Raw genomic sequence first — 24552 nt, 5'->3', positions numbered from 1 at the left:
GGCTACAGCTTTTGCACCTGTATGCTGTGGTGGGTTGGGCAGAACTGACAGAAGGCCATTTCTTTCAGTTTTGCCCCCTCCATTTGGCATAAAACAGTTTTCGTGGCCAAATGTTGACTACGTTTGGGTAGGATGTTTTTAAAAAAAATTTTAATACATTAAATAAATAAATAATGCTGTTAATTTAGGGATATATGTTTTATTAAGAAAAATTATGAGCGCAAATGTAATTCTCTTGATATATAATTTTGCATTATTCATGACTGCAATGACATTATGCTTGTACCTGTACTTTTAGTAATGATGAGTTTAAAGGGTTAATCCCCCATTGGAATCTGTACGATTGACTTCAAAAGGAGCCTGTATCTCAGTGCAAAGTAACTGACAGAGTGCTTATGTAGATAACCTCTCGTATCTCAGTGTCACTTTCCTCATAGATATCTGTCTCTGCTCTTTGTTATGGTGCAGTTGTTTAGCAGAGATTTAATTTAATCCTGCTGATCCTGGGGCTGACCCTAATCTACCGGCCCATTAATAGGATTAGGTCTCAATGGACGAGAGCACTTAAATGTGGACTAAAGGCACAATGCACACTATGTTAAGTGTTGCACGGACAGGTATTTGACATGGTGCAAAGTTTTCTATGTGACTTTATACTGTTCATTGCACTGTTCATCACGTTTTTCAAGCAGATGTTTTACCTGGTACAGGACAGTTTTCTTGCCATTGGTGTTTGAACCGTATATCTTATTTTTGTGGCAGTATCAGATTGTTGGTTCGGCCTTAATCTGATTAGCCTTATTAATGCCTTTTGAACTCTTATGGACCATAAGCCTGGATTTATTGTACGCCACTGACTTGACCTCTGTTACCACACTGCCATCTTGTGTATGTAGCAGTAGCATGACTCTTTTCAAGCTTGACTAGATACTATACAGTTGAAATCATAGTTGAAATCTGTCAACTCTTAAAATATACTATACTAAATATTTAAGGTTCAGTGTTCATAGTTATTTCATTTCATTTCATATATTTTTTTATTATTAGTTAACATTAGTTAATGTATTACTAACATGAACTAACAATGTCCAATCCATTTGTTACAGTATTTATTAATCTTTGTCAATGTTAGTTAATAAAAATACAGCTGTTCATTGTTTGTTCATGATAGTTCACAGTGCATTTACTAATGTTAACAAATACAACCTTTGATTTTAATAACGTATTAGTAAATGTTGAAATTAATATTAACTAAGATTAATAAATGCTGAAGAAGTATTGTTCATTCTTAGTTCATGTTAACTAAGGTAGTTAACAAATGTTAATGAACCTTATTGTAAAGTGTTACCGTTTTTTCTTCTTTTTTTTAAAGAAACATTTCGCACTCGTTTTGTAGTAAAATAATAATAAAATATTGGAAAATTGAAGTGAATAAATTAAAAGAATTTGTAGCACAGGCTTGTAGCACCATAATGATGAAGATTTTTGACCGTTTGATCATTTTGCAGGCTCTGTCGTACCTGGGTCTGGATTTAACAGAAGAGATGAGACGGCAGCTCAGAGAGAGTCTCACTACAGACCCTCAGGGAACGGTCTCATATGGAGGTATAGACACATTCTTAACATGATCCTCAGTCTGTCAACTACTGTAGATGCAGGAAATTTTCCTCATTTTCACATTCATATGGGGACTTATATCCCCATATTCATCACATATTTCAATATTGGAGATGAATCTGAAACAGGGGTCAGCAACCCTTTTGATCTGAGGTGCCATTTTTTTAATATTTCCTCACTTTTGAATCACCAGTATGAGCACATGAGACCCACTTGATAGGCAGTTTACTTGCACTGTTCCATAGTGCTTATAACTAAATTAAACAGGTTGCATGACGAAGAAAAACGGATTACTGCAGTTTATCGAAAACAAATCTGGAGTTTAGCACGCAATGCGTTGGATTTCAACATTACTGAAATAACTGAAAAAAACATTTAATATTAATCTCTCTCGTATTCATCTTCGGATGCCAATGATTACTGGTTCGGCTTGCGTGCCTAAGATAAGGTTACCATCCTCCTGAAATAACCACAGGAAATAATCACATTTTGACATGAACGGAAATACCCCTTTTGAAAAGGGAATCACATTCCGTATTTGGATATTGGGCTTGAGTTTGTGCTTTGAAACACTTAGAATGAGTTTTTAGAGACAGATTGTCAGGGGAAAAAAATTGGGTTCAGTACAAACTTAGACAGCTAAGTATATTTCCAGGCTGCTCTTGACAGGGAGTTACGCTTCACTCCTGAACTCCTCAGCAGGAAGATGTCACCTCGGCAAATCCTGATCAAAGTGTGTGGTGGAGCAAGAGTTCTGCCTGTTTTCTTGTACTTCAGCTGTGCAAACACTTACAGCAAGGGCACCTGAACATAAATATTCCCTCTAGATGCTCTTTCTCCTGTTATGAGGAACAATCTGGATATATTTAGCTGAGTGACAGGAGAAGAGACTATATGGCACCCACTTTTCTGTTCAGAAAGCATATGTTGACCTGAAATCACATTTTCAAATCTACACGCAGACTGGTCAAAAGTTTCGAATAACAAGGCTGCATTGTTATTTGATCAAAAGCACAGTAATATTGTTAATATTATTACAATTTAAAATAATTTCTATTTTAAAATGTCATTTATTCTTGTGATTTTCTTTTTCTTTTGTTATATCTTACTTTCCAAATTTTTGAAAGGTTGTGTATCACAGTTTTCACAAAAATATAAAACAGCACAAATCATCATATTAGACTGATTTCTGAAGGATCATGTGACACTGAATATCTGACAGTGAGTAATGATGCTGAAACTTTAGCTTTGCCTCACAGGAATAAATTACATTTCAAAATGTATTAAAATAGAAAGAAGTCATTTTTTTTCACAATATTACTGTTTTTACTGTATTTTTGATCAAATAAATGCAGCCTCTGAGTTCTTAATGATTTTGATTCTGTAATTGTTATAATCTAAATTTCTATATTTCTAGTGTACTTCTTGGCTATTTCTAAATATGCCTCTGTTTCCTTAATAAGACTTTGTGGAAGCCACCCGCAGTGTGTATCAAGAGAAGCTGGAGGAGGCGGGACTGGGACAGGGACCCTTTATGTTCTCGTATCAGGAAGCAGCTAGTTTGATGGACACCTCTGCCTTTCATTCCCCTGTAAGTAGACCCGCAGGATTTAGTATCGGAGTGCTTGACTTTGATTTGGGCTAAACTTCGGCACAATCCTCAGAGCACCTCCTCACATTTGAGACTTCACTTTCTCCTGAAGCTGAGCATGTCGGGAGATTTACTCAGAGGGATCTTAAAGGAGCTTTTCTCCCGCTCATAAAAGTTATCAAAGCTGTCTTTTGAAGCTCTTAAATACTTCGATTGTCAGAGTTTGCCTGTTTTGTAGCCTTGTGCCTTTGGATTTGTCTCACATAGATGTATGAGCACTGAATTGGTACTGGTTTCATTGTTTTTTTTACATTCAGATCCCAGAGGTAGGGTCACACACTTATGAAAGAGTTGTTTTAACAGTGTCACTCTCTCTTTCAGACCTATGAGTCAGAGTGCAGCTACAGCAGTGAGGAGCTGGAGGAGTTTCAGACGGAAGTCAAACAACTCCAGCTGCAAATGAAACAACTCAAAGTGAGTACTGAAATAAACAGGGGTAGCTGGATTTGGATCTGGATCTGGATTGTGTTGCTTCCTTCAATCAATATATAAGTATAGGACTATAATTGCTGACTGCAGGGTCCAAAATGAACACCCGCTAAGTGCCAAATTCAAGTCAAAATTGGCTTTAGTGAGTAAATAAACCAACAATTGTACAGTAAATTAATTAGTCAAATTGTAAGAATGATAGTCTTGACTGATTCACTTTAGAAACACCTGTCGCAGCTCGTACAACTTTTCCCTCAGTGGAAAACCTACCATCATGTTTAACTCCATGTTTCAACACGTGGAATATTCCTCACCTAAACCCACAAAACAACAACAAAAAATATATAGTATATGGAATAAATAGAATAGACAGAAAAAAAAAAAGAAAAAAAAAAAAAAGCAAACTTATGGAAGCTCATTTTCGCCAATAAGAAAAAAAGACTCATGCTTTGGTAAATAATAATTATGACATACTAAGTCATAATTATGATAGACTAAATCATAATAATGAGATAAAAGTCATAATTATGACATAAAAAGTTGAAATTGACAGAATTTTGACAAATCGAATTTGAGATAGTCCAAATTATGACATACAAAGTCAAAATTGATTTAAAATTTTGAAATGATGACAGTTGAAATTGACAGAAAATCTAAATGATGATTGAATGTCATAATTTCAACTCTTTGTGTCATAATTATGATATACAAAAACATGATTTATTTTCTTATGTGGCAGAAATGGGCTCCCATACAAAATAAAGTTTCATAACCTATAATAAATATTTTTAGTCAGTACATTTTGCACATTTACATTTAATTTACATTTGCATTACATTTCCATTTATGCATTTAGAAGACGCTTTTATCCAAAGCGACTTACAAGGAACAAAGCAATATGTCAACGAGTCAATACTATTCGTAATAAACAATGCCAGGTTTTCTGACAACTAAATAGAGAGAAGCTAGAGAAGAGAAGAAATGCAAAGAATATATTGTGTAAGTTGTGCATTGTGTTAAGGGTGTGTGGGGTAGTTAATTCACACATCATTGGTGTGGCAGAAAGTTAATTTTGGACCCTGGTTGACTTTCCATCAAATTTTGCTAGACTATGAGGTCCCACACATGACATGCAGGGGGAAACACAAGTTATCGTTGCCACAAATTAATTTATTCCCTCATTTTAGGTAAATTGTGGCCACAATTAAAAAACACAAGAAAACTAATTATTACAAGGGGGCCACAAATTAGTAAGTTGTGGGATCAAATATCCATTGGCCACAATATCTGTTTTTCTTCCACGTGTCATGTACGAGGCTCTGTACAAGACTAAGCTGAACATTTGTGCAAAAAGCTTTTGTGACATGAACATCCCTGACATTGCTCTCAGGTGTTACTGAAAGACACAGAAGACAGTAAGAAGACTCTGGAGGAGGAACTGCAGAAGACGGCTGAGGTAAAGCCTGGAAATAAACACGACTTCTTCTATGTGACTAATCTTAAATGTCTCAAAATATGGCATCCAAATATAAAGAGGCATGAGAGCTGATTTAACCAAATATATACTATCACAACATGAGCATCTGAACATTTGTCCACCCGTCAATTTGTGTGTTCCCTTATTTCAATGTGCGTGGATGAAACAGAAGGCCACGGCCACAGTGGAAGAGAATAAGTGTCTGAAGAGTAAGCTCCAGGTAGCAGAGGCTGTTCAGAGACAGACTAACAGTGCCGAACAAGACTACGAGCAGGTCATTCAGCTCCTGGAGGCTGAAATCAAAGATCTGAAGAACCAGGTAGCCGGAAAGAAACAGAGAGGACTTGAGGCTACCAAGGTAATTGGTCCTCTTTCATCACATCTCTTTGTTCTCTGAAAAATGATTCATATAATTTATATGAAATTTACAAGATGAAAACGTCATTGAGTTGCCAGGTGATTATCTAATTAAACACTGTCCAGTCCAGTTCATGACGAACACTTGAAACAGTGTTATTTTAGTATTATTATAGTATTTATGAATATTTTAAATTAGTTTTTATTAGGGCTGTCAAAAGATTAATCGCGATTAATCGCATCCAAAATAAAAGTTTGTTTTTAATAATGTGTGTGTACTGTGTATAATTAAATTTGTATATATAAATACACACACATGCATGTATATATTTAAGAAAAATGTTATTTATATATAAAAAATTATATTTATATATAATATAAACTATATAAATATATAAACAGTATATGTATGCAAATATTTCTTAAATATATACATGCATGTGTGTGTATTTATATATACAAAATAATTATACACAGTACACAGACATAAATTATGTAAACACAAACTTTTATTTTGGATGCGATTAATCGCGATTAATCTGTTGACAGCCCTAGTTTTTATTTTTTACATTTTCAATTATAATTTTAGTTTGTTTTAGTAATTTATTTGTGCTTTTTTGTCATTTTTGTTAGTTTTTTTTTTTTTTTTACATTTCTGTTTAGCTTTAATTTGTTTTTTATTTCACTTTTAGTTTTAGTCATTTTAATACTTCAGTAAAAATTAATTGTATTTTGCGTTAGTTGCCATGCAACATTTCAGTTTTTAGTTTTTGTCTAATAATTATATTTTATTTTAATTCAGCTTTAATTTTAATTAATTTTAAGTTTAAGGTTACGTATACACGACCGCAATGCAGCAAAAATGGAAACGTTTTTCCTTCGCGTTTTCGCAAGTTTCACGTACAACGTTGTCAAAATGGTCCCCGTTCTCACGGATCTGTGAAAACGACTAAAAACGCTGCATTATGCAGGCCAGTAGTTGACGACGTCAAGAAATACTACGCACCTGTGCACGTACACATTTTTCTACAGAGCGGCGAATACAATTCTTTGCTGGAGAAGTGTTAATAAACTCAGTGTCTTGAGCAGCACAAACACAGTCCTGTAGTCCGCTATTGTTGTTTTGGTTGTCAAGTACTCACGCATGCCTATAGACTAAACGTAGCATGCATGCGGATGACGTCACCGTTCTCACAAATTCATGGAGAAGATAACGATATCGTTTTCAAAAATGTGCTCTTTGAAACCTGTTTTCGAATGTTTGCATTTCTAGCCCCTAAAACACCACTGTCGTGTAAATGAACAGCCAAAACGCATAAAAGGTTTTCTTTTTTTAGTTGGAAAACGGTGTTGTGTAAACGTCCTCTTAGTTCACTTTAACAACACTGGTATTAAAGGCCATTTTTTTCACAGGAGGATGTGATGGATCTGAACAGAAAGTTCAACGTCATTGACAGCCAGCTGAGAAGGTCTGAACTCACACGGAAACACCTGGAGATTTCCAACAAGAAACTCCTTGGCTTTGCCCAGGTAAAAACAAACCACTTTTTGACTTAAAATCAGTTGTAATCTGTTGTATTTAGGTATCAGTGGTCCTTCAAGAACATCCAAGTTTATAATTTGCACTATTTTTACAGAATGTGCACAAAGTTCTCACCAACACCAGCTTATTTGGGATTGAAAATGGGTAAGTTTCTCAAGCCAAACACTTTGAAAGTTGCAGTGGTCCCCCCTATCAGTGATCATGACATTTCCTTCTCATCCTAAAGGAGCGCACGGGCGTCTCCGGCGAATGACAGCCCCGACACACCTTCCCCGATCCCCGACCCCGCCTGCCAGCTCGCAGCTGAGGCCAAAGAGCTCGTGGATGGTGTCTGCTCACTTTGCACTGAGGATCACAGTAAGTGAGAAATGTGCACTAGATCATCACCAGTTCTGGGCGTCTAATCTGAGTGGCTGCTTCAAAGCTCTTTCAGTCCGACTCTGTTTGAGTGCAGTGTGACTTCATATGGTAGAATGGGACAGTTTCTGGACTTTTTGTTCTAATGAACTCATTTGAACTTGTGTTGTTGTCAAATCTGTGTTGTCACACAAAATGTTCGGTTGTTTTGCAGCATTACCGCAGTACGTAGAGGGATGCGTTGTGACGGCCGAAGAGGACTGTGATTCAAAGTGAGTGGCCGTTATTGTGTTATGAAGCAATCAGCATTTTTCCCTTCAACTGCTGCTGTCAGCTGAGTTCAGCTCAGGCCAAATCCCGCTTATCACACTGCTACTTGCCACATAAATAAGTGATTAGACACGAAATATTGACTTGCGCTGAAATATTTTATTAGCTCTTTAAACGCAAAGCTTTCACTTAGAAAGCAGTTGCTAGCGTGGCAAGTTCAAGCTAGACGGGACATTTAAGGGATACGGTACAGTCATACCACTTAATACACGGTATTTCGCCACATAAATAATTATGGAGATAAGAGATATTGATCTGAGATGGAACTGTTTTAAAATCTTACCTGTTTATTATCTTATAACCCATTACAGAGTACTAACCAATAGTCGCAAAATGGCAGCAGCTGTCTACGATAGTCCACGATACCCGGATGACATAAATAATTGTTCACAAAATTTTGTGTTTTAATATTTTATTAGCTCACCAAACGTTCCTAGTAAACGTAAAGAGCTGACTTCAGTTACACAGTTGGGCCTGTGTTATAAGTTTTTACCGGTTGTTATCAGGGGATAACATACCGCTGGATGGCGCGATTGACCAATCAGAATCAAGTATTAGTACCACAGAGCCATATAATAATAAACAATATGCACCTGCAAACACACACAGATTCTGGAAATTAAAAGGCTGTAAAGACCCTTCACTTCTATTTTTTTTTTATAGTCTTGAATTGATATGATTATAATGATATTTTATTCATACGTTATGCTAATGTCTTCTTGGGGCAACATGTAATAAAAAAAGAAGTGTAATAATTGGCAACATTTTCATAATATCAAATATTTCATAGGAATATTGATATATAATCTCTTTCCATATTCACTTGCTTTGTCTCTCAAAATGCCTGATAAACATGCTTTAAGTCCCGTTGTCCACTACAGGGGACATGTATGAAATCCCCAAAACATTTTCCTGAAATGTTGATTTATGACAGTTTGAAAATTAGTCTTTTTCTTCACTCAAGTCTAACAGTAAATTTTTTAAAAAATAATTTACATTATGTAAAAATACAACTGATGTCCAATAGTGTCAGCTCTCACCATGGAAGTTGTGTCCTCTGAAGGGAATATGACATGAAAGAATGCACTCATAAACAACATCTTTCAGATTCAGTATCATATGTACAGTAGAATATTATAGATTTACGTAATACCACACATGATCTACAATCATGCTCTCTTTTTTCCTGTAGCCTCGTTCACTGGCCACAACCTCCTGTCCTCGGCGGTCCTGCAGTGGAGCGGAGAGGTCAGTAGAGCGTCTGGGACGGACAGACAAACCCGGCTCACTCAGAACATCAAGGCTAAACTGAAACTATACTGTGGAAAATAAGAGACTGTGAAGTTCTGCAGTGTGGTTTTTACTCCTTCAGTTCATAGTTCGACTGGAATCAGAGGCCTGAGCTCTACTGATCAAACTGATAACCATTTTTTAAAGCAGTCCATGTACTTATTTAACATGTAGCATTACTCGGTGTCATAATGTAAAGGCAGAAACCAACCAAGGGGATTGAAATCTGAAACACGAACGGCACTATTAACAGCAGAGGCGACTCTGAGATGCTCAAATGCGATTTCAAGCGTGTGCCGTGCAAAACACGAAGAGTTAGGAAGACGATCTCTTCAGAATGAGAAAGAGAGCATTCAGACGTATATCTCCCCACTGTAATGAAAAAACATGTGGCTGAGCAGCTGACCTCTCTTTTAGAGTTAGCTATATTATACAGTACATGTATTACATTTCATTTAGGGATTTTTGGGACAGTCCCCACTTTTCATCATTTGATATGATGCTTATTTGTATCTGTTCTGAGAAGTGCTATGACGTTTTGAAGATTTTATATTTTTGGTCCGAATCTTTTATTATGCAGACACACATAGACATGCTCGCTTCTAAGTACGTGGGCGCTCGCCGTCATAAAGCTTGTAAATCTTGCCGTCAAACCCTTCGATGTCCTCTTCATGTATTTGCCGATCGCGCCAGTCTGTGCTCGGACGCATTTGCGGTACAGGTCGGTCCAATGTCACCCAGCATCCACCGCACTACTATCAGGTATGGTCTGTTAAGTGCTTTAGGGGGGATCCTTCGTGGCTTGTTTCTGAGATGGACGGTAACTTTGCTCCATCTCAGTGTCCTCGTCACTGTACTGATAGTTCTGAGGGGGATTTTGGTTGTCATGGCACTAGAATCAAGTAATGGGGGTCATATTGCAGCGTTCCACCCCGAATGCATCCATTCAGCTGAACAATGCACATGGTTCAGGTTACTGTTTTCATAAGCTCGCTGTATTCGGCTGTTTTGTCTTGGCGTGTAGGATCTACCATCACCTATATCAATGTGTAATAAGCTGGTATCATTCATTTCCTGAGGATAGAGGTGTACGGTTATGGAGGTGGTTTGTTGATATTAATAACAGCACATGCTCTACAAATGCTGACATGTAGTCCTGTGATTTAACTAGATTGCATCATATGTGTGGCCTAAATATCTTTCTTGTAATGTTTTTATTAAAGTCAGAACAAATGTGTCATGTGTGTTTTTGTATAATTATATGTAGTGGAATTCTGTAGAGCTTTGGACACTTAAAATACTACAGGGTTTGTCTGTTATTTTTAAATCCACTCATGCTTATGTGCCAGTATACATTGTTGTGCCACAGCTGGCTCATGATAAAATATTTTAACATTTTTATTTGGCAACCAAGGGTTGAATGCTGAGACAGTTTTAATGCTTGTGTAATCTGCAACAGCTTGCGTGGGTCTGCTTTTTTTTAAAAGATATGAATATGCACATCTGTACAGTTTCTGTTAAGGATGCATCACTGAATTTGACCTTCCAGTAACCTTTATTTTTATTTATATATATATACATAAAAAAAATCACAGTTGCTGAAAAGATTTTTAGATGAAAAGCGAGTTCAAAAGAACAGCATTTGTAACACTATAAATGTCTTTATTGTCATTTAATGCATCCTTGCTGATTTTTTTTATTTTCTTTAAAAAAATAAAATCCTGACCCCAAACTTGAACAGTAATATATATCTAGCTTAAGGATAAAAATGCAATTATTGACCTAAAATATTGTTTTACTCAAAATATACTAAATACAATTTGGATTTTTGGTGGGAGAAAATTAATTAACAGAGTAATACACCTTTAGGAAAACAGTCAATAATTACATATTTCTAATATTTTAATAAAATAGCATGACCACTTCATTATTTCATGTTAATTATTTTACAGAGTACAAATTTCAAAACTCTTGAGTGTTGCACAAACACAACATTCAGAACATATTCACTGTGCATGTTGTGAAATTTGTACAGAACAATATGACAAGTCCAAATATTCCAATAACTTTAACAGATAACAGAACTCCATCTTTGAATGATGGTCAGTTTCCTACAAAATATTTTGTACAAACAGACACCGATTTAGTCATACCTCAAACTTATAACATGGGAAGTGATGCCCATTTACCAATGAAACACACCACCAGTTAATTACAAACTCTCCAATCCTTTCAGAACAAGCTGAAAATATTACAAAAAATTGCTAATTATCTCAGTGATAATTTAATAACAATAGTCTCGAGAGTCTCCTGAAAACAGAAAAAAAAACATTAGACTGTCAACTTGAGAACCAATGTTTCTTTCATTTTACTACTAATATAGCTAAAATATGCAACAAACACATTTGTATTATATGATGCAGTCTTAAAGTGTAGTAGAGTGTAAAACTACTGACAAACACTGGGGTCAGTAATGCTGGTGTGTCATGGCTCTAGAGAAAGATCTGCGCTAACACAAGCATTCCTTGAGCGCCCCCTCGTGGCGTGAAGTCTGTGACCAGCTGTTCACGACAGCAGTGGATCGATCAGAAAGGCCGCTGCAGGAAAGAGATGGGGGGCGAGCCCACACTCCGCGGACTGTGCAGATTGGAGTCATAAGAGCCCGGAGTCATGCCCATTATTGAGTCTCCATGAGGTGTTTCTCCATGCAGAAAGTCATCTTCCTCCTCCATAGACCCCTATGAGACGAGATCAAAGTGTTATTAGATATTCTCTGAGAATAGTTCATGAAAAATCTATTTGACACCCATCATTTAGTTTGTTTTAGTTTATGGAATATTGATGTATTTATAATAAACGATTTATCTATGGAAGTAAAATAATGTCAAATGTTTTTGAAACAAAAAGCCTGTTGAATTGCACTTCTTGAAAAAAAATAGGCATTGCATTAACCATGCTTGCATTTTAATGCATTGTATTTTTAGGGCTTGCATTTTTATGGGCTGAAATTCAACATGGTTGAATATTTAAGCTGTGAATATTTCAATTAAAAACATTTCAAACACATTTTCATTATTAAAAATGCAATAATCCATATTCACCTTTCATATTTCACTTCCAAAATACTCAAACTGTTTAAAAATACAACCTATAATATTCAACAGGCAATTTTCGGTCCATTTTATTTCGCTTTGAAAATTCGCTTCCACAAATTCGGTGGTTCAAATTCGACAGAAAATATTACGTTGACATCCATGAACTGCAGGAAGAGCAGTAGATTACCGAGCGTACTCTCCATCTGCTGTTAGTCGGCTTCACCAGCAGGTGGTGCAAAAGCTCGTGTTGTTGACGAAGACAGAGCAACAGTTAGAGCAAGCCATTCATTCATAAAACTCATTTAACAGCAATGCAAGTGTATTTGTGATTATTATGACGGCGGTTTTATGTCAAATTCAGTGTCTTCACAGTTACTTTCCCTGTGTAGCCTACAAGCATCTTATTGGGGATGTAGGCTGTAGGCTACTATATAGGCTCGATGGACTAAGAATATGAACGTAACGCGCAAAGTTTCATGCAGAGCGTTTCGTGATATACTGGCATAAAATCAACACTTGATCAATACTAACACTTTCTCTCCTCTTCTCTTCTCTTCTCTTCTCTTCTCTTCTCTTCTCTTCTCTTCTCTCTACAGTATAGTATAGTATAGGCTATGCCTACGTGTATTGCATTAGCTTAAACTGGGAAGAGTCATAGCACTTGCATATTGCTGTCCTCCTATTGTTAGTTTAACTGTAAATCGCTTTGGATAAAAGCGTCTGCTAAATAAATGACTAAATGTAGCCTAATAAATGTAAAATTGGCTTGACATTGGACATTCGCACATTTAGGGACCGTCTCAAAAGTTGCATAAAACACTAGCATACACGTTTCTAACTTCAATAGCAAACTTTAATTGAATAAATATAAAAAAATCCAAAGGGTGCGCATTATGCCTGACACTACATGAACACTTTATAGTTGGTTTTATGACTGTAAGTTGTTCTATTCAAATCCTATTGAAGTTAGAAACGTGTATACCAAAGTCGTATAGCCTACACTTTAGAGACGGTCCCTAAATGTGCGAATGTCCAACGTCAAGCCAACTTTATGCCAGTCTATCACTGGGAAACGCTCAGCATTAAACGAGTTTGGTCTTTTATATCACTGTAATTAGTCCATTAAGCTATACGTTAAGCGTTTTATATGTCCAGCTGGTGAATCCTTAAGTATTGAGGGAAACCCTAATAGCTTGCATGCAGCACATCGCCACAATATAAAGTTAAGGCAACTAAACAACCAAGAGAAATATATGTCAACCTCAAAAATGTAATATTGGATCTGTATATCCGCATCGGGGAATAACATTATAATATTGTTAACGGTAGAGAAAGATGCTTGTAGGTTACACAGGGAAAGTAACTGTGAAGACACTGAATTTAACATAAAACCGCCGTCATAATAATCACAAATACACTTGCATTGATGAGTTTTATGAATGAATGGCTTGCTCTAACTGTTGCTCTGTCTTCGTCAACAACACGAGCTTTTGCACCACCTGCTGGTGAAGCCGACTAACAGCAGATGGAGAGTACGCTCGGTAATCTACTGCTCTTCCTGCAGTTCATGGATGTCAACGTAATATTTTCTGTCGAATTTGAACCACCGAATTTGTGGAAGCGAATTTTCAAAGCGAAATAAAATGGACCGAAAATTGCCTGTTGAATATTATAGGTTGTATTTTTAAACAGTTTGAATATTTTGGAAGTGAAATATGAAAGGTGAATATGGATTATTGAATTTTTAATAATGAAAATGTGTTTGAAATGTTTTTAATTGAAATATTCACAGCTTAAATATTCAACCATGTTGAATTTCAGCCCATAAAAATGCAAGCCCTAAAAATACAATGCATTAAAATGCAAGCATGGTTAATGCAATGCCTATTTTTTTTCAAGAAGTGCAATTCAACAGGCTTTTTGTTTCAAAAACATTTGACATTATTTTACTTCCATATTTATCCGTGCACATATTTTGTGCGCCCACGTAATCTTTAATTAAAATAACATCTCTGATAAGGTGTTTACTGGCGAGAGGGCGGGGCAACCTGTCACTCACATGACATCACAACAATAACAAGTAGGGCTGGGCGATATATCGCATGACGTTGTTAGGCGCATCTCGTCAGTAAAGCCGGTTCCTTGATTAGTAGTAAATCGCCATCACCTGCTTTCAGATGGAGCGGCATTCACTACAAAGAGCCGTAGTTAACTGACAAGCTGAGCCATATCGCATTAATATCGCGGACGCCCAGCCCTAATAACAAGCCATAACCATCTAATCAATTCCCAATGAACAAAATCAAGTCCCTCCCTGCATTTTTTTCTTGTTCGAGAAGCCATTTCACTTGTATATACGCGTCACAAAAAGTCGGTATTTTAAGTATCCAAATGAAATCCTCTTTGTGGCCACTGTGAATGCAGGTCAGGGTCACCTTTCTCGCTTCCTTTTTGGGCACTTGAATCATACAGTCGGATGGCTCCTCCCACACCTGATAGATTGGCTCAATGAATTTTCCAGAGCTGTTGTAAAAATGAACAAATAAATAAATAAACATCCAGTGAACTTCTATTATTCCAGCACTGAGATAGATCGAAATGGACATGATTTTCATACCTTTTCAGGAGATATGGATCAAAAGGGAAGAAGGTATCCAGGGGGTTTGTGTTAGTGTACACAGAGTTGCCGCCCACTGAACTCCTCACCACTGGCAACAAGTGGCGGTTGTTCCGCTCAATGATGGTGTAACAGAACACGAGCTGGTACTTCCTGCCAACAGACGGGTGAAATTGCCCTCATTTGTCATGCATTCATTTCATAAAGCTTTGTTACCTGATGAACGCTCTGTGCTGTACCTGGTGATGGCTGCAAACATGTTGGTGACAGCAGGTAGACAGACCCTCAGAGGGTTGAGCTGACACATCACTATACGCTCTAGATTCAAACCCTGAAGATACGCCAACCCTGCAGAATGATCAGTGTTCACCATAAAGAAAAGCAAACACATTTGTCAAGGTCTTAGATATGTACTCTTCATATTCATGTTAATTCTTTTACAATTAAATATATAAACAAAACATCATGTGGTGCAAATAAAAAAGTAATAACATGCTTGTATTAATTCTACTATCATTTTATTATTTTTTTTACAACCTGAACTGACCTTGTTTTGCTGTAAAAAACATCTGATATTTTAAGAGACTTATTGACCTTGACACACAGTCATGAGAGGGTCCTCTTTATATCACTTCCCTTTTTTTCTGCATGTTGGTTGGACCACACGAGTTTGATTTGGCAGACAAACGTCACAATGAAGTACTTTTGTTAAAATACTTTAATAAAGAAAGGACTTTGATCTTTGAGGGCGCTTTCACACTTGATTCGATTGCCTGGTCCGAACTAGAGTTTAATCGCTCTCCCTCCCCCTGCTGGATTATTTGGGTCTAAACCACAGTGCGTTTGCATCATCAAAGGAGGTAACAACGACCAAATGCATAGCATTTCTCGCCTCACTAGTATATTAAGATTTTTTAATGCTTGGTTTTGTTTTCAAAGGGTCAGCACAACAGCACTCGCGTCTATCTTCCACACAAATGTACTACAAATGTTCTAAAGAACGCGGCAGTCCATTTCTGCTGAACTCGGGCCTCTCTGCTTGAAGTGCATCAGTCATGCTTGTCAGGAGGAAAGTGAGTGAGAACACACACAAAAGCAGTTTTAATCAAATCAAACATCATCAATAGCGGTTCACATTCGCAATTTAGTCCGATTGCGTTCACATCAGCTGCGAACCGTTAGCCTGGTTAAAACCAGACCATTCTCAGTAGTAACTGAGTTATGGTCTGGCAAAGCTGCATTAACAACTCATTTCCAAAGGGGCGTCACCAACGGACGTCGCTCAAATGCCTCTGGGCGCAATTGGATAGACCTAAAACCAATCAGAGCGATCGTCATCATGTAAAGCCATATGCTGCGTCCCAATTTGCCTAAGTTACACTACGCCATAAAAGTATGTACTCTTTTTGTGAAGAAAAGGTATTTACTTTTGAATGTGTAGCAAAAAAGTAGGCAAGCTTTGGGAAACACTACTTCGTCATCTTTACCGGACGGACCTGTCGCGTGCATCCTGTCACGTAAACTGCCCTGTCAATCATCGTGTCACAGTTAAAATCCTCTATTAAATCTAATTTAATTTCCTACCGTTTCAGAGAGAAATGTAGTAGCACGTTCATCTGCCAGTGGGTCTTTCATGGAGACTGTCCTCATGTGTTTGCAATTTGAATATAATAATGCATTTAAAAGTTGATGCGCTTCACCAACGGACGTCGCTCAAATGCCTCTGGGCACAATTGGATAGACCTAAAACCAATCAGAGCGATCGTCATTGTGTAAAGCCCGCCTCAACGTTTCTGATTGGTGCCGCGATTTCGACGGATTAGAAATGGGCTTGAATGAGCTCTTTGCCAGACTACTTGTAGAGCAAATCTAAATTTGCCGGAAGTAGTCTGGGTTTTCCCAGGCTAGCGAACCGTACCAGAGTTCACATGAACCGTACCCCAGACCACCCTTTTTATGCGGACTTGGGTATGGTTCACAGGTGCACACCCGAGTTCGGAAAACAGTGTTCACATCATCCAAACGAACCAACCTCTGACATCAGTTGAACACGGGTGTAATCCGGGTTCTCTTTATGAAAACGATCTCTTTATGAACTTTTTGAAGCGGCAAAGTGGTAGTTGCGTAGACTGTCAATGGAGGGACAGAAATCTCTCAGATTTCATCAAAAATATCTTAATTTGTGTTCCAAAGTTGAACGAAAGTCTTATGGGTTTGGAACGAGATGAGGGTGAGTAAATTAATGACAGAATTTTCATTTTTGGGTAAACTATCCCTTTGAAGAGGCTTTTTTTCTTCATTATGTTATCAGGTTATTTTTTTACTCTACAATTTTGACTTAAAGACCCTCAGAATATCTAAATGAATTTGAAATTCAAAATAAATTGAAAAGTGAAAAGTGGTCATAGTTTGTGCATGCATTTTTTGATAAATTAATGAGAGAAAAAAAAATAAAAACTTACAAATGATTTAAATTCCACATGTACTGACCTTTCTTCAGACTGCCCTCCAGAATGACGTTGTGCCTGAAGATCAGTGTGTAAAACACAGCCTGGCAGGCTGCATAAAAGGGGCCGTGGAGATTGATGTCACAGAATGCTTTGGATCCCGTGTCCTGACTGTCAATGTAAAGGTGCAGCCAGGGAACTAACAGGTCCAGACAGGCCTTGACTGTCCTGTGGAAGAGAGAGGAAACTCTATTTTGACATGTAGGTTTCAAATTATGTTTTGACAACTAAAGGTACCCGTGTCCAATCAAACCCCTTTTCTTTCTCAGACACCAACAAAGAGGCATTAATGTTCAATTACCTAATCGAGGTAACAAACCACTGCCAAGAAAGATGATTAAATATTGAACTCCAATGTATCAGATAAGATAAAACTGCATGATAAAGTCACTTACGACACTGGCAGAAACTTGGCTCTTGCCATGAAGCTGCCCATGTACCCAGCAGCGGCCTGTCTCAGGATGGGGGGCTGGTTGGGGCCTTGTAACAGCTTCCATAAGTGATCCAAAAAAGCTTCAGCCAAACCCTGAAAAAAAGAAAAGAAAATAGTTTTAGATGTCTAGGTATGCTTTTTGATTGTTTGTGAATGAGAGAGAAGTGGGACCTTACCAGATGGAAGCTGCTCAGGTAGAAGATGTAGTACTGCACGTGACAGGAGGCATGAGTGGGAAGCACCACCTTATCAAACACACACACCAGGTCTCTGTACAGAGCTTTGGTTTTCTCAATATCTAAAGAGCCTAATGAGATTTAAAAAAAAAAAAAAAAAAAGATGATGAATAGGAACATTTTATAATATTAATGCACATATTAATAATGCATGTCATTAGTTATATATTAATGCTGGTGTATTTTAACACTCTTATTTAAATGTATTTATATTCTGCAATGTGGCTCACACAATTACACATATATTACCATTCAAAAGTTTTGGGCTGGAGATTTTTTAATGTTTTTGTCTCCAAGTCTCTTATGCTCGCCAGTACTGCATTTATTTAATCAAAAATACAGCAAACACAGTCAAATATTATTACAATTTAAAATAAGTGTTTTCTATTTAAATATATATTACAATGTACTTTATTCCTGTGATGCAAAGCTGAATTTTTAGCATCATTATTCTAGTCTTCAGTGTCACATGACCCTTCAGAAATCATTCTAATATGATGATTTGCTGCTCAAGCAACTTTTCTTATTATTATCAATGTTGAAAATAGTTGTGCTGCTTAATTTTTTTGTGTAATTCGTAATAAAAAATTTTCAGGATTCTTTGATGAATAGAAAGTTCATTTGTTTGAAACAAAAATCTTTTGTAAGATTAAAAATGCCTTTACTGACCCCAGACTTTTGAAAGGTTAGATTTTCTTGTTTTCATTCCTAAAAAAAGGACTGAATGTGCTAACTGAGTTGCGATTAAACATTCTTCTTGACCGACATCCCTTAAAAAAAAAAAACACTATTGAGTTAATAAAATGGTAATTCCCTGACCATTAACATGGCACATGTCTTTAATGTAAGCCAGCAGGACAGTCATCATTGTGTCCAGTCTCTCTGCCATGGGATGGACCATTGCAGCTCCATCAGGTGTTGAATTCAGTGGAGACTCCTCTTCCTCATCCTGAATCAACCATATCAAAAGAGTAGATTTATGACTATTCAAACATTAAAAGAAAGACTATGATATGAATGAGTAAGCCCATTCCCTCATACAAACCTGCTGTGTTGCTATCAAAATAATGTATAGTCCAGAGGTCTTCAACTCTGCTCCTAGAGACCCATTGCCCTGCAAAGTTTACATCCAACCTGCTTCAGCTTGTGATTTTCAAGCGATCCTGAAGAGCTTGAGCAGCTGGTTCAGGTGTGTTTGAAGGAGCAGGGTTAAAGACCTCTGGTATAGACTACTTTTACGATAATCTTGCCTCTTTTTTAAGCGTGAAAGCTCCCGCTCACATTCACTGCAAGTAAAACAGTGACTACACAACATTGTTCAAGATTTCACAGAAGAAAGTCAGTCATACATGATAAATGTTCATTTCTTGGTGAACTATCACTTTAAATTAGTCTCATTGAGTATGGGCTTTTTGTGCTTTTATGTGAGTGTTATATATTAGTGTTTTGAACTCACCATGTTGAAGAGGCACTCATCCTGCGATGCTCCACTGGCATCTTGCTGAGCTCCACTTTCCACTTCTTCAATCTCACTCCGTGGTGCACTAACCTAAATGTAAAAAAGGTCATGCTTTTTTGGAAGAAAATGAATACAAAAAATGTAAAAGCAGCAGTCAAACATCTGCACGGATGCAAAGACATCAGTACAGTGCCGCTTACATCTAGTGTGAGCATCTTGCTGATGATGAGCTCTAAGATGTCTCTCCTCAGGTCAGGGATGTAGACCGAAACCCTCAACAGGTTGTGCACATAACACTCCTGAGTGGAAATGTAGCACAGCCTCAGTACAATCACATTCACACATGTAATCACATTACTTTACTCAAGTACTGGATTTAAATGCTGTGAATAACTCACAAGTGTTCTGGTGGACTTCTGCACAAAAGGGAACTTGTCAGAGAGGATTGGCATCAGGAATCGACTGGTTCTGAAAGAGCGAGGCAGTTTATTAGAGACTGATAAATATTTAAAAGAAGCTTTGGGGGCTTTTGTGAGACACTTACGATGGAACATATCTCGTAATCAGCTGTAAGGCTTGATGACACTGATCAAAGGTCCTTGGCAGATCTGTGTGAATTTGAAAAGAAACAGTGAATTATGGAGTGGAGTAGAAGGGCGATATGTGAGCCAGGGCTTTCACCGGGCCGGGCTGGACTAATAGCCTTGGACCTATAATGGCAGCGAGCTCAAAACCATGCTGCGTTTCCACTTTCGGGCCAGAAGCTCCACAGCGCTTCACTAAAACACGCCCGTAACACGCCTATCTGGAACAACGTCACACAAACCCATCATTTCACCAACAAATGGAAGTTTTATCAGAAAACTAATCAGAAAGTAATCACTGGATATGATAAAAGTGGCTGTTTTTAAACCTAAGCATCAATGTTTTACCACAGTTTTACAATAGTAAGTGATACATTGATCATAATGAATTAATTTGTGTCAAGACTGCGAGTTAGTCACACAGAAATAAAATGGTATTTACCGGTATTTCACAAGAGAGGACACACGTACTTAATTCAGTCGCGTCGGTTTGTGTTTATTTGAAGTCACAGGACAGTATGTTTACATCACATTTAGAAAATGATCATTTCTACAAATTTTCAACCAAAAATACGACCTGAGGAGCTTTAGCACTCTCTCCATTGACAGTCTCAATACAGTAATATTTTCAGTCAGAGAAACAGAGGAAGCTCCCGAAAAACCAAACTTGCTTAATTTTATGACACATGCGGACCTAAATATGGATATCAGACAGTCCGGTATAAAGAGACGAGACGTACTGAAAGATAAAATAAATACACGATTGTGATAGCCTTTATGATTTGTCTGAATTCTTCAAGCAGTCGTATTTACCATGTTTACTATGGTAATGGTTAGCGCACATAGTCACGGGTTAAGGTTAGGTTTAGGTGTAGGTCCTGGGTTATTATCGAGTTATACTATAATAAGTACATAATGTGTACATGGGAAACAGGACTGTAAAATAAAGTGCTACCAAAGTATTAATAAAACGGTACATCAACAAAAACAATAGTCAATAGGCCTGTCACGATCACAAATTTTGTGCTGACGAGTAATTATACAAATAATTGCGATTGGTGATTTAATTCTGTTTTGTTCATGTCACTTAGCGTGTAAACCTAATTTTTTTGTAATATTTTTAAATAATATTAATAATATATAATGCAGTCTGATTAAACACACAAGCCTTCATTTCATATGAAGGAAGACCTTTGACAATCTTTTGTACTTTATAACAGTGGTCTTTTGATGGCATTTTTTAAGTGCTTCATTTTTCATTATTTGGATGGAAAAATGTCATTGAAATTTAAACTGCACAACCATTGCAGTTATCTCAAATAATTGTGATTAGGTAGAATAACCACAACCATACGATGAATTAATAATCGTGACAGGTCTAATAGTCAATATCACAAATTGAATCACAAACCACAAGAAGTTATATAATGAAATGCACCAACTTTCATCTTCGTCATCAGAATCTGAAATATCCACATTTCCCTCTTGTATTCTTATTCTCTCTGGAAAAAAGACAAAACAACAGCATGATTTAAGTGATCTGAACATAGTGAATGGAGTGAAGCATTATCAAGGAATAATAATAATAATAATCTTACTTGGTGCAAAATTAGAGACGACCATTCTGAGACAGGGTCTGAGATAAACCGTCTGGGCCGACACTAGATTACTCAGAAAAGCCAGATATTCCTCCACGACAGCCTGACTGCGGCCGAGCCATGGCAGCTTCTGTGTGGGGAAACATGTTGTATGTTACAGCGAAAGTGACCTGACTGTATCTGATTCACATTTGACATATTGCGGTTTCACTCACCAAAACAACATATATTAATTGCTCATGATCCTTTCCAAGTTGTGTGACACAAACCCTGAATTCCTGCAACCAGCTGATAATTTGAGCATCCTACAATGAGAAATATAACAATGAGAAAGCAAATTTCCAATGTGCATGTGTAAACAAATTGCAGGATTCCCACACCAATCATTTGTGCTTACTAAATTAGGATTTGTATACATTATTTTGATTCAGACCGATTCGCCAATGAATCATTAAGGCTCGAGAGAATAAATAAATGAATAACAAACTGAACATCACTTTAACTTGAAATTGCTTATTAATAACTGATGAACTTTGCAACACTGCCACTATTATTGACCTGAATGGAGTCAACATTGACCTAAACTAAAACGAGGTGAACAAAATACTGAGCATGGGAACTCTGAAATATCCATTAAAAGCAATACTTGCCTTAATATCAGGATCTGAGAGTTGATGTTTTATCAGTTCATAGTCACTTGAGTCGCCCTGTGGACGTCACATCAGACATGTCAGGGCATGTTTAACAGACACTGATATGTATTAGCTTTATATTGTATTTATAATCTGGCCCTACTCGCCTGTTGTAGTTTAGCTAAAGTGTTGGCAACATTGCCTCCAAAACGCACAGTTTTCATCGGAGGTGAATTGAGGAAATCTCTGCCCTGACATTCCATTATGTATCGCAGAAACTCTTAATCTGAGAACACAAAAGAAAAAGATGTTAGAGTCAATGACACCTGACAAATGACAACAAAATCAACTTCACAATTCATTCAGTAAACTATAACCGCTGCCTCCATGTAACATTACACATGGTGGTAATGGTAAAGATCATCAATAAAAAGACAAACGCTGTATGAAGATTTTAAGCATCGTTAAAGACTGCGCGTAGTTATTAAAACGACTACATCACGCGAGTCAATAGATCACAACTTACCAAAACAAAAAACGTTTGTTCAAAACAAGCTATACATAAAACCGGCATTATAAGTGAAATATCGAAATAATCACATGCGCAACCATGCCGAACTCTTCTTCTTCTTCTCTTTCTGAATTTCATGGCGGTAGGCAAACCAGGTTTGGTGCATTTCCGCCACCTACTGGGGTGGAGTCAGTGAGAAGCGTTAAAGGACAATGAAAAAACTAAATAAAAAAGAATAAATAAAAATCTACATTCTTCTAATCAAATGTGTTTTCTTAAGATATTCTAATAAAGCAGTAGTCGCTTTTCAGCAAGTTCTTTAAACCAGCACACTTTAGAAGAACATGTTCAACAGTTTGTAATCCATATGCTGCTGCACAATCTTGTAGGCCTATTGTTTACCAGTTTTAAAAAGTGATTGATTCAAAGCTGTGTGTCCAATACGAAGAATAGATATTCTCCTGACTGATGAATTCTTAATGGGGTCTGAAGATATATGAAGAATATATCCTATGTTCAATATATTTTACATTTTTCAGACTTATAAGGGATAAAGAATCAGAACAGATTGAACAAGGCAAATGTAGACTAGCCTACCTCTTCCAAGTTCCACCCATTGAAGGGCCAATTGAATAGCAATCAATTCTGAGGAGTAAACAGATAAGAAATTAGATGTTCTTTCACCTATTTTAAAGTCCAGCTGTGATTCAGGATCTTCTGAACCATCATTTGAGTAGGCTACTCTTGATGTAAATATTGTTTCACCAACAAATCTTTAGAAATCTTTCTCTGAGGGTCATTTATTTCTTCCAGTAAGTGTAGATTGACCAACGGCATTGGACATAGCTGATATTGCCAATGTCGGACTAATTTCATAATCAAAAATTCATATAATGAATTCATACTGGCTACTTGTGAATATTCATATTCCCAACAGTTCATAAGAACATCTTTAACAGGGTGACTATTTTTGTGTCCTTTTACTGATATCCAGTAAACCATTTTCAATTGTTGCCACCAAAGGCATTTCTCCCATTTCCATCTGTAACAGCGCTACTGGTGATAAAAAAGCCCCACGGCGAATTCTTAAAGCCTGTGATTGTATACTTTCCACCTTTTTTATCTGTGATGCTGATGCAGAAGAATCAACAATGCATAATCTATAGGTTTTATAGATCTTAATACTGCACTATATGTTCGTATTAATGAGGTCCGGTTTAGCTCCCCAATCTGTCCCAGCCAAGCATCGGAGCATATTAGTTCCCTTCCTTCATTTATTTACTATATTTTGAATCTGTAATCCAAATGATGCCTTAGAGTCCATCCATGTTCCTATAAGAACTTGATTTCTGAAACTTGTTCTAAAACCTGTTTGTACAACCTAAGACTTATTTTCTTTTTAAATCTTTTTCTTTCTTTCTTGAAAAACATACTACATGAGTTTTGTTTATAAAGAATCTGAATCCCCAGATGTTAGCCCTTGCCGAGCTCTGCACACCCGGAAGCTCTCATACAGCTGCAATATTGTTATTACGGAAGTAGCCTGGCCCTGTCCAGTTCAGTTGTGATCTAGAAATGAAAGTTCTGCCACCTAGTGGTTTGAAGTGTGATAACTCGATAAATGCTTCCTCTGTATCATCATTAGCTGTTAGAAAGAACGGAGACAGTACATAGATATAAAATGGTGTGTCGCATTTTAGTCTGGCATATTATAACGTGTATATAATCGTATTATCATTGACTTACATTGTATGGACAAAAAAAAAAAAAAACTATAAAAAATAAATAAAACAAATTACTGAGACATTTCTCAAAATGTCTTCTATGTT

The 24552-nt window shown here is 37.0% G+C and overlaps 2 protein-coding genes across 8 annotated transcripts in view; one reads left to right on the top strand and one right to left on the bottom strand.

The window, feature by feature from the left end:
• LOC307161293 (syntaxin-binding protein 4) overlaps window positions 1-10286 on the top strand; it is a 42008-nt gene extending 31722 nt beyond the window's left edge. For all 5 annotated transcript variants that reach the window (XM_079875916.1, XM_079875919.1, XM_079875917.1 and 2 more), the window contains 10 exons: window positions 1509-1605; window positions 3081-3208; window positions 3590-3682; window positions 5088-5153; window positions 5344-5532; window positions 6945-7061; window positions 7169-7218; window positions 7301-7431; window positions 7646-7703; window positions 8954-10286. In XM_079875916.1, coding sequence (XP_079732042.1) covers window positions 1509-1605; window positions 3081-3208; window positions 3590-3682; window positions 5088-5153; window positions 5344-5532; window positions 6945-7061; window positions 7169-7218; window positions 7301-7431; window positions 7646-7703; window positions 8954-9017 — 993 coding nt within the window. In that variant the 3' untranslated portion in view covers window positions 9018-10286. The remainder of the gene's footprint in view (window positions 1-1508; window positions 1606-3080; window positions 3209-3589; window positions 3683-5087; window positions 5154-5343; window positions 5533-6944; window positions 7062-7168; window positions 7219-7300; window positions 7432-7645; window positions 7704-8953) is intronic.
• A 1340-nt stretch (window positions 10287-11626) lies between these two features.
• rrn3 (RRN3 homolog, RNA polymerase I transcription factor) lies at window positions 11627-22901 on the bottom strand. Of its 3 annotated transcripts, none has more exons than XM_079875957.1 (18): window positions 22813-22901; window positions 22380-22498; window positions 22231-22287; window positions 21796-21885; window positions 21581-21710; window positions 21425-21484; window positions 19943-20006; window positions 19797-19866; window positions 19599-19697; window positions 19396-19488; window positions 18759-18888; window positions 17880-18010; window positions 17666-17796; window positions 17254-17438; window positions 15003-15111; window positions 14764-14916; window positions 14582-14669; window positions 11627-11789 (listed from the first exon to the last, which is right to left on the bottom strand). In XM_079875957.1, the coding sequence occupies exons 2-18, from the start codon at window positions 22473-22475 to the stop codon at window positions 11637-11639; spliced, it is 1839 nt and encodes a 612-aa protein (XP_079732083.1). In that variant the 5' UTR covers window positions 22476-22498; window positions 22813-22901; the 3' UTR covers window positions 11627-11636. The 3 variants fall into 3 exon arrangements, with proteins under 3 accessions (XP_079732083.1, XP_079732082.1, XP_079732084.1); XM_079875956.1 differs by having other exon boundaries at window positions 22739-22864; XM_079875958.1 differs by lacking the exon at window positions 22813-22901 and adding an exon at window positions 22735-22803.
• Window positions 22902-24552: the final 1651 nt, after the last annotated feature.

This window comes from Squalius cephalus (genome assembly GCF_949319135.1).
Source record: "Squalius cephalus genome assembly, chromosome: 1".
NCBI lineage: Eukaryota > Metazoa > Chordata > Actinopteri > Cypriniformes > Leuciscidae > Squalius > Squalius cephalus.
The sequence above is the reverse complement of the archived record's forward strand: the minus strand, read 5'-3'. Positions and strand labels throughout refer to the sequence as shown.

Excerpts from the sequence above, each read along its gene's own strand:
- rrn3 (XM_079875957.1), bottom strand. The coding sequence starts at position 22,475 with ATGGAATGTCAGGGCAGAGATTTCCTCAATTCACCTCCGATGAAAACT. Across the intron at positions 21,485-21,580 it reads CGTCTCTAATTTTGCACCAA|AGAGAATAAGAATACAAGAG; the intron begins GTAAGATTATTA and ends TCTTTTTTCCAG. Across the intron at positions 14,670-14,763 it reads GATCCATATCTCCTGAAAAG|CTCTGGAAAATTCATTGAGC; the intron begins GTATGAAAATCA and ends TTTTTACAACAG.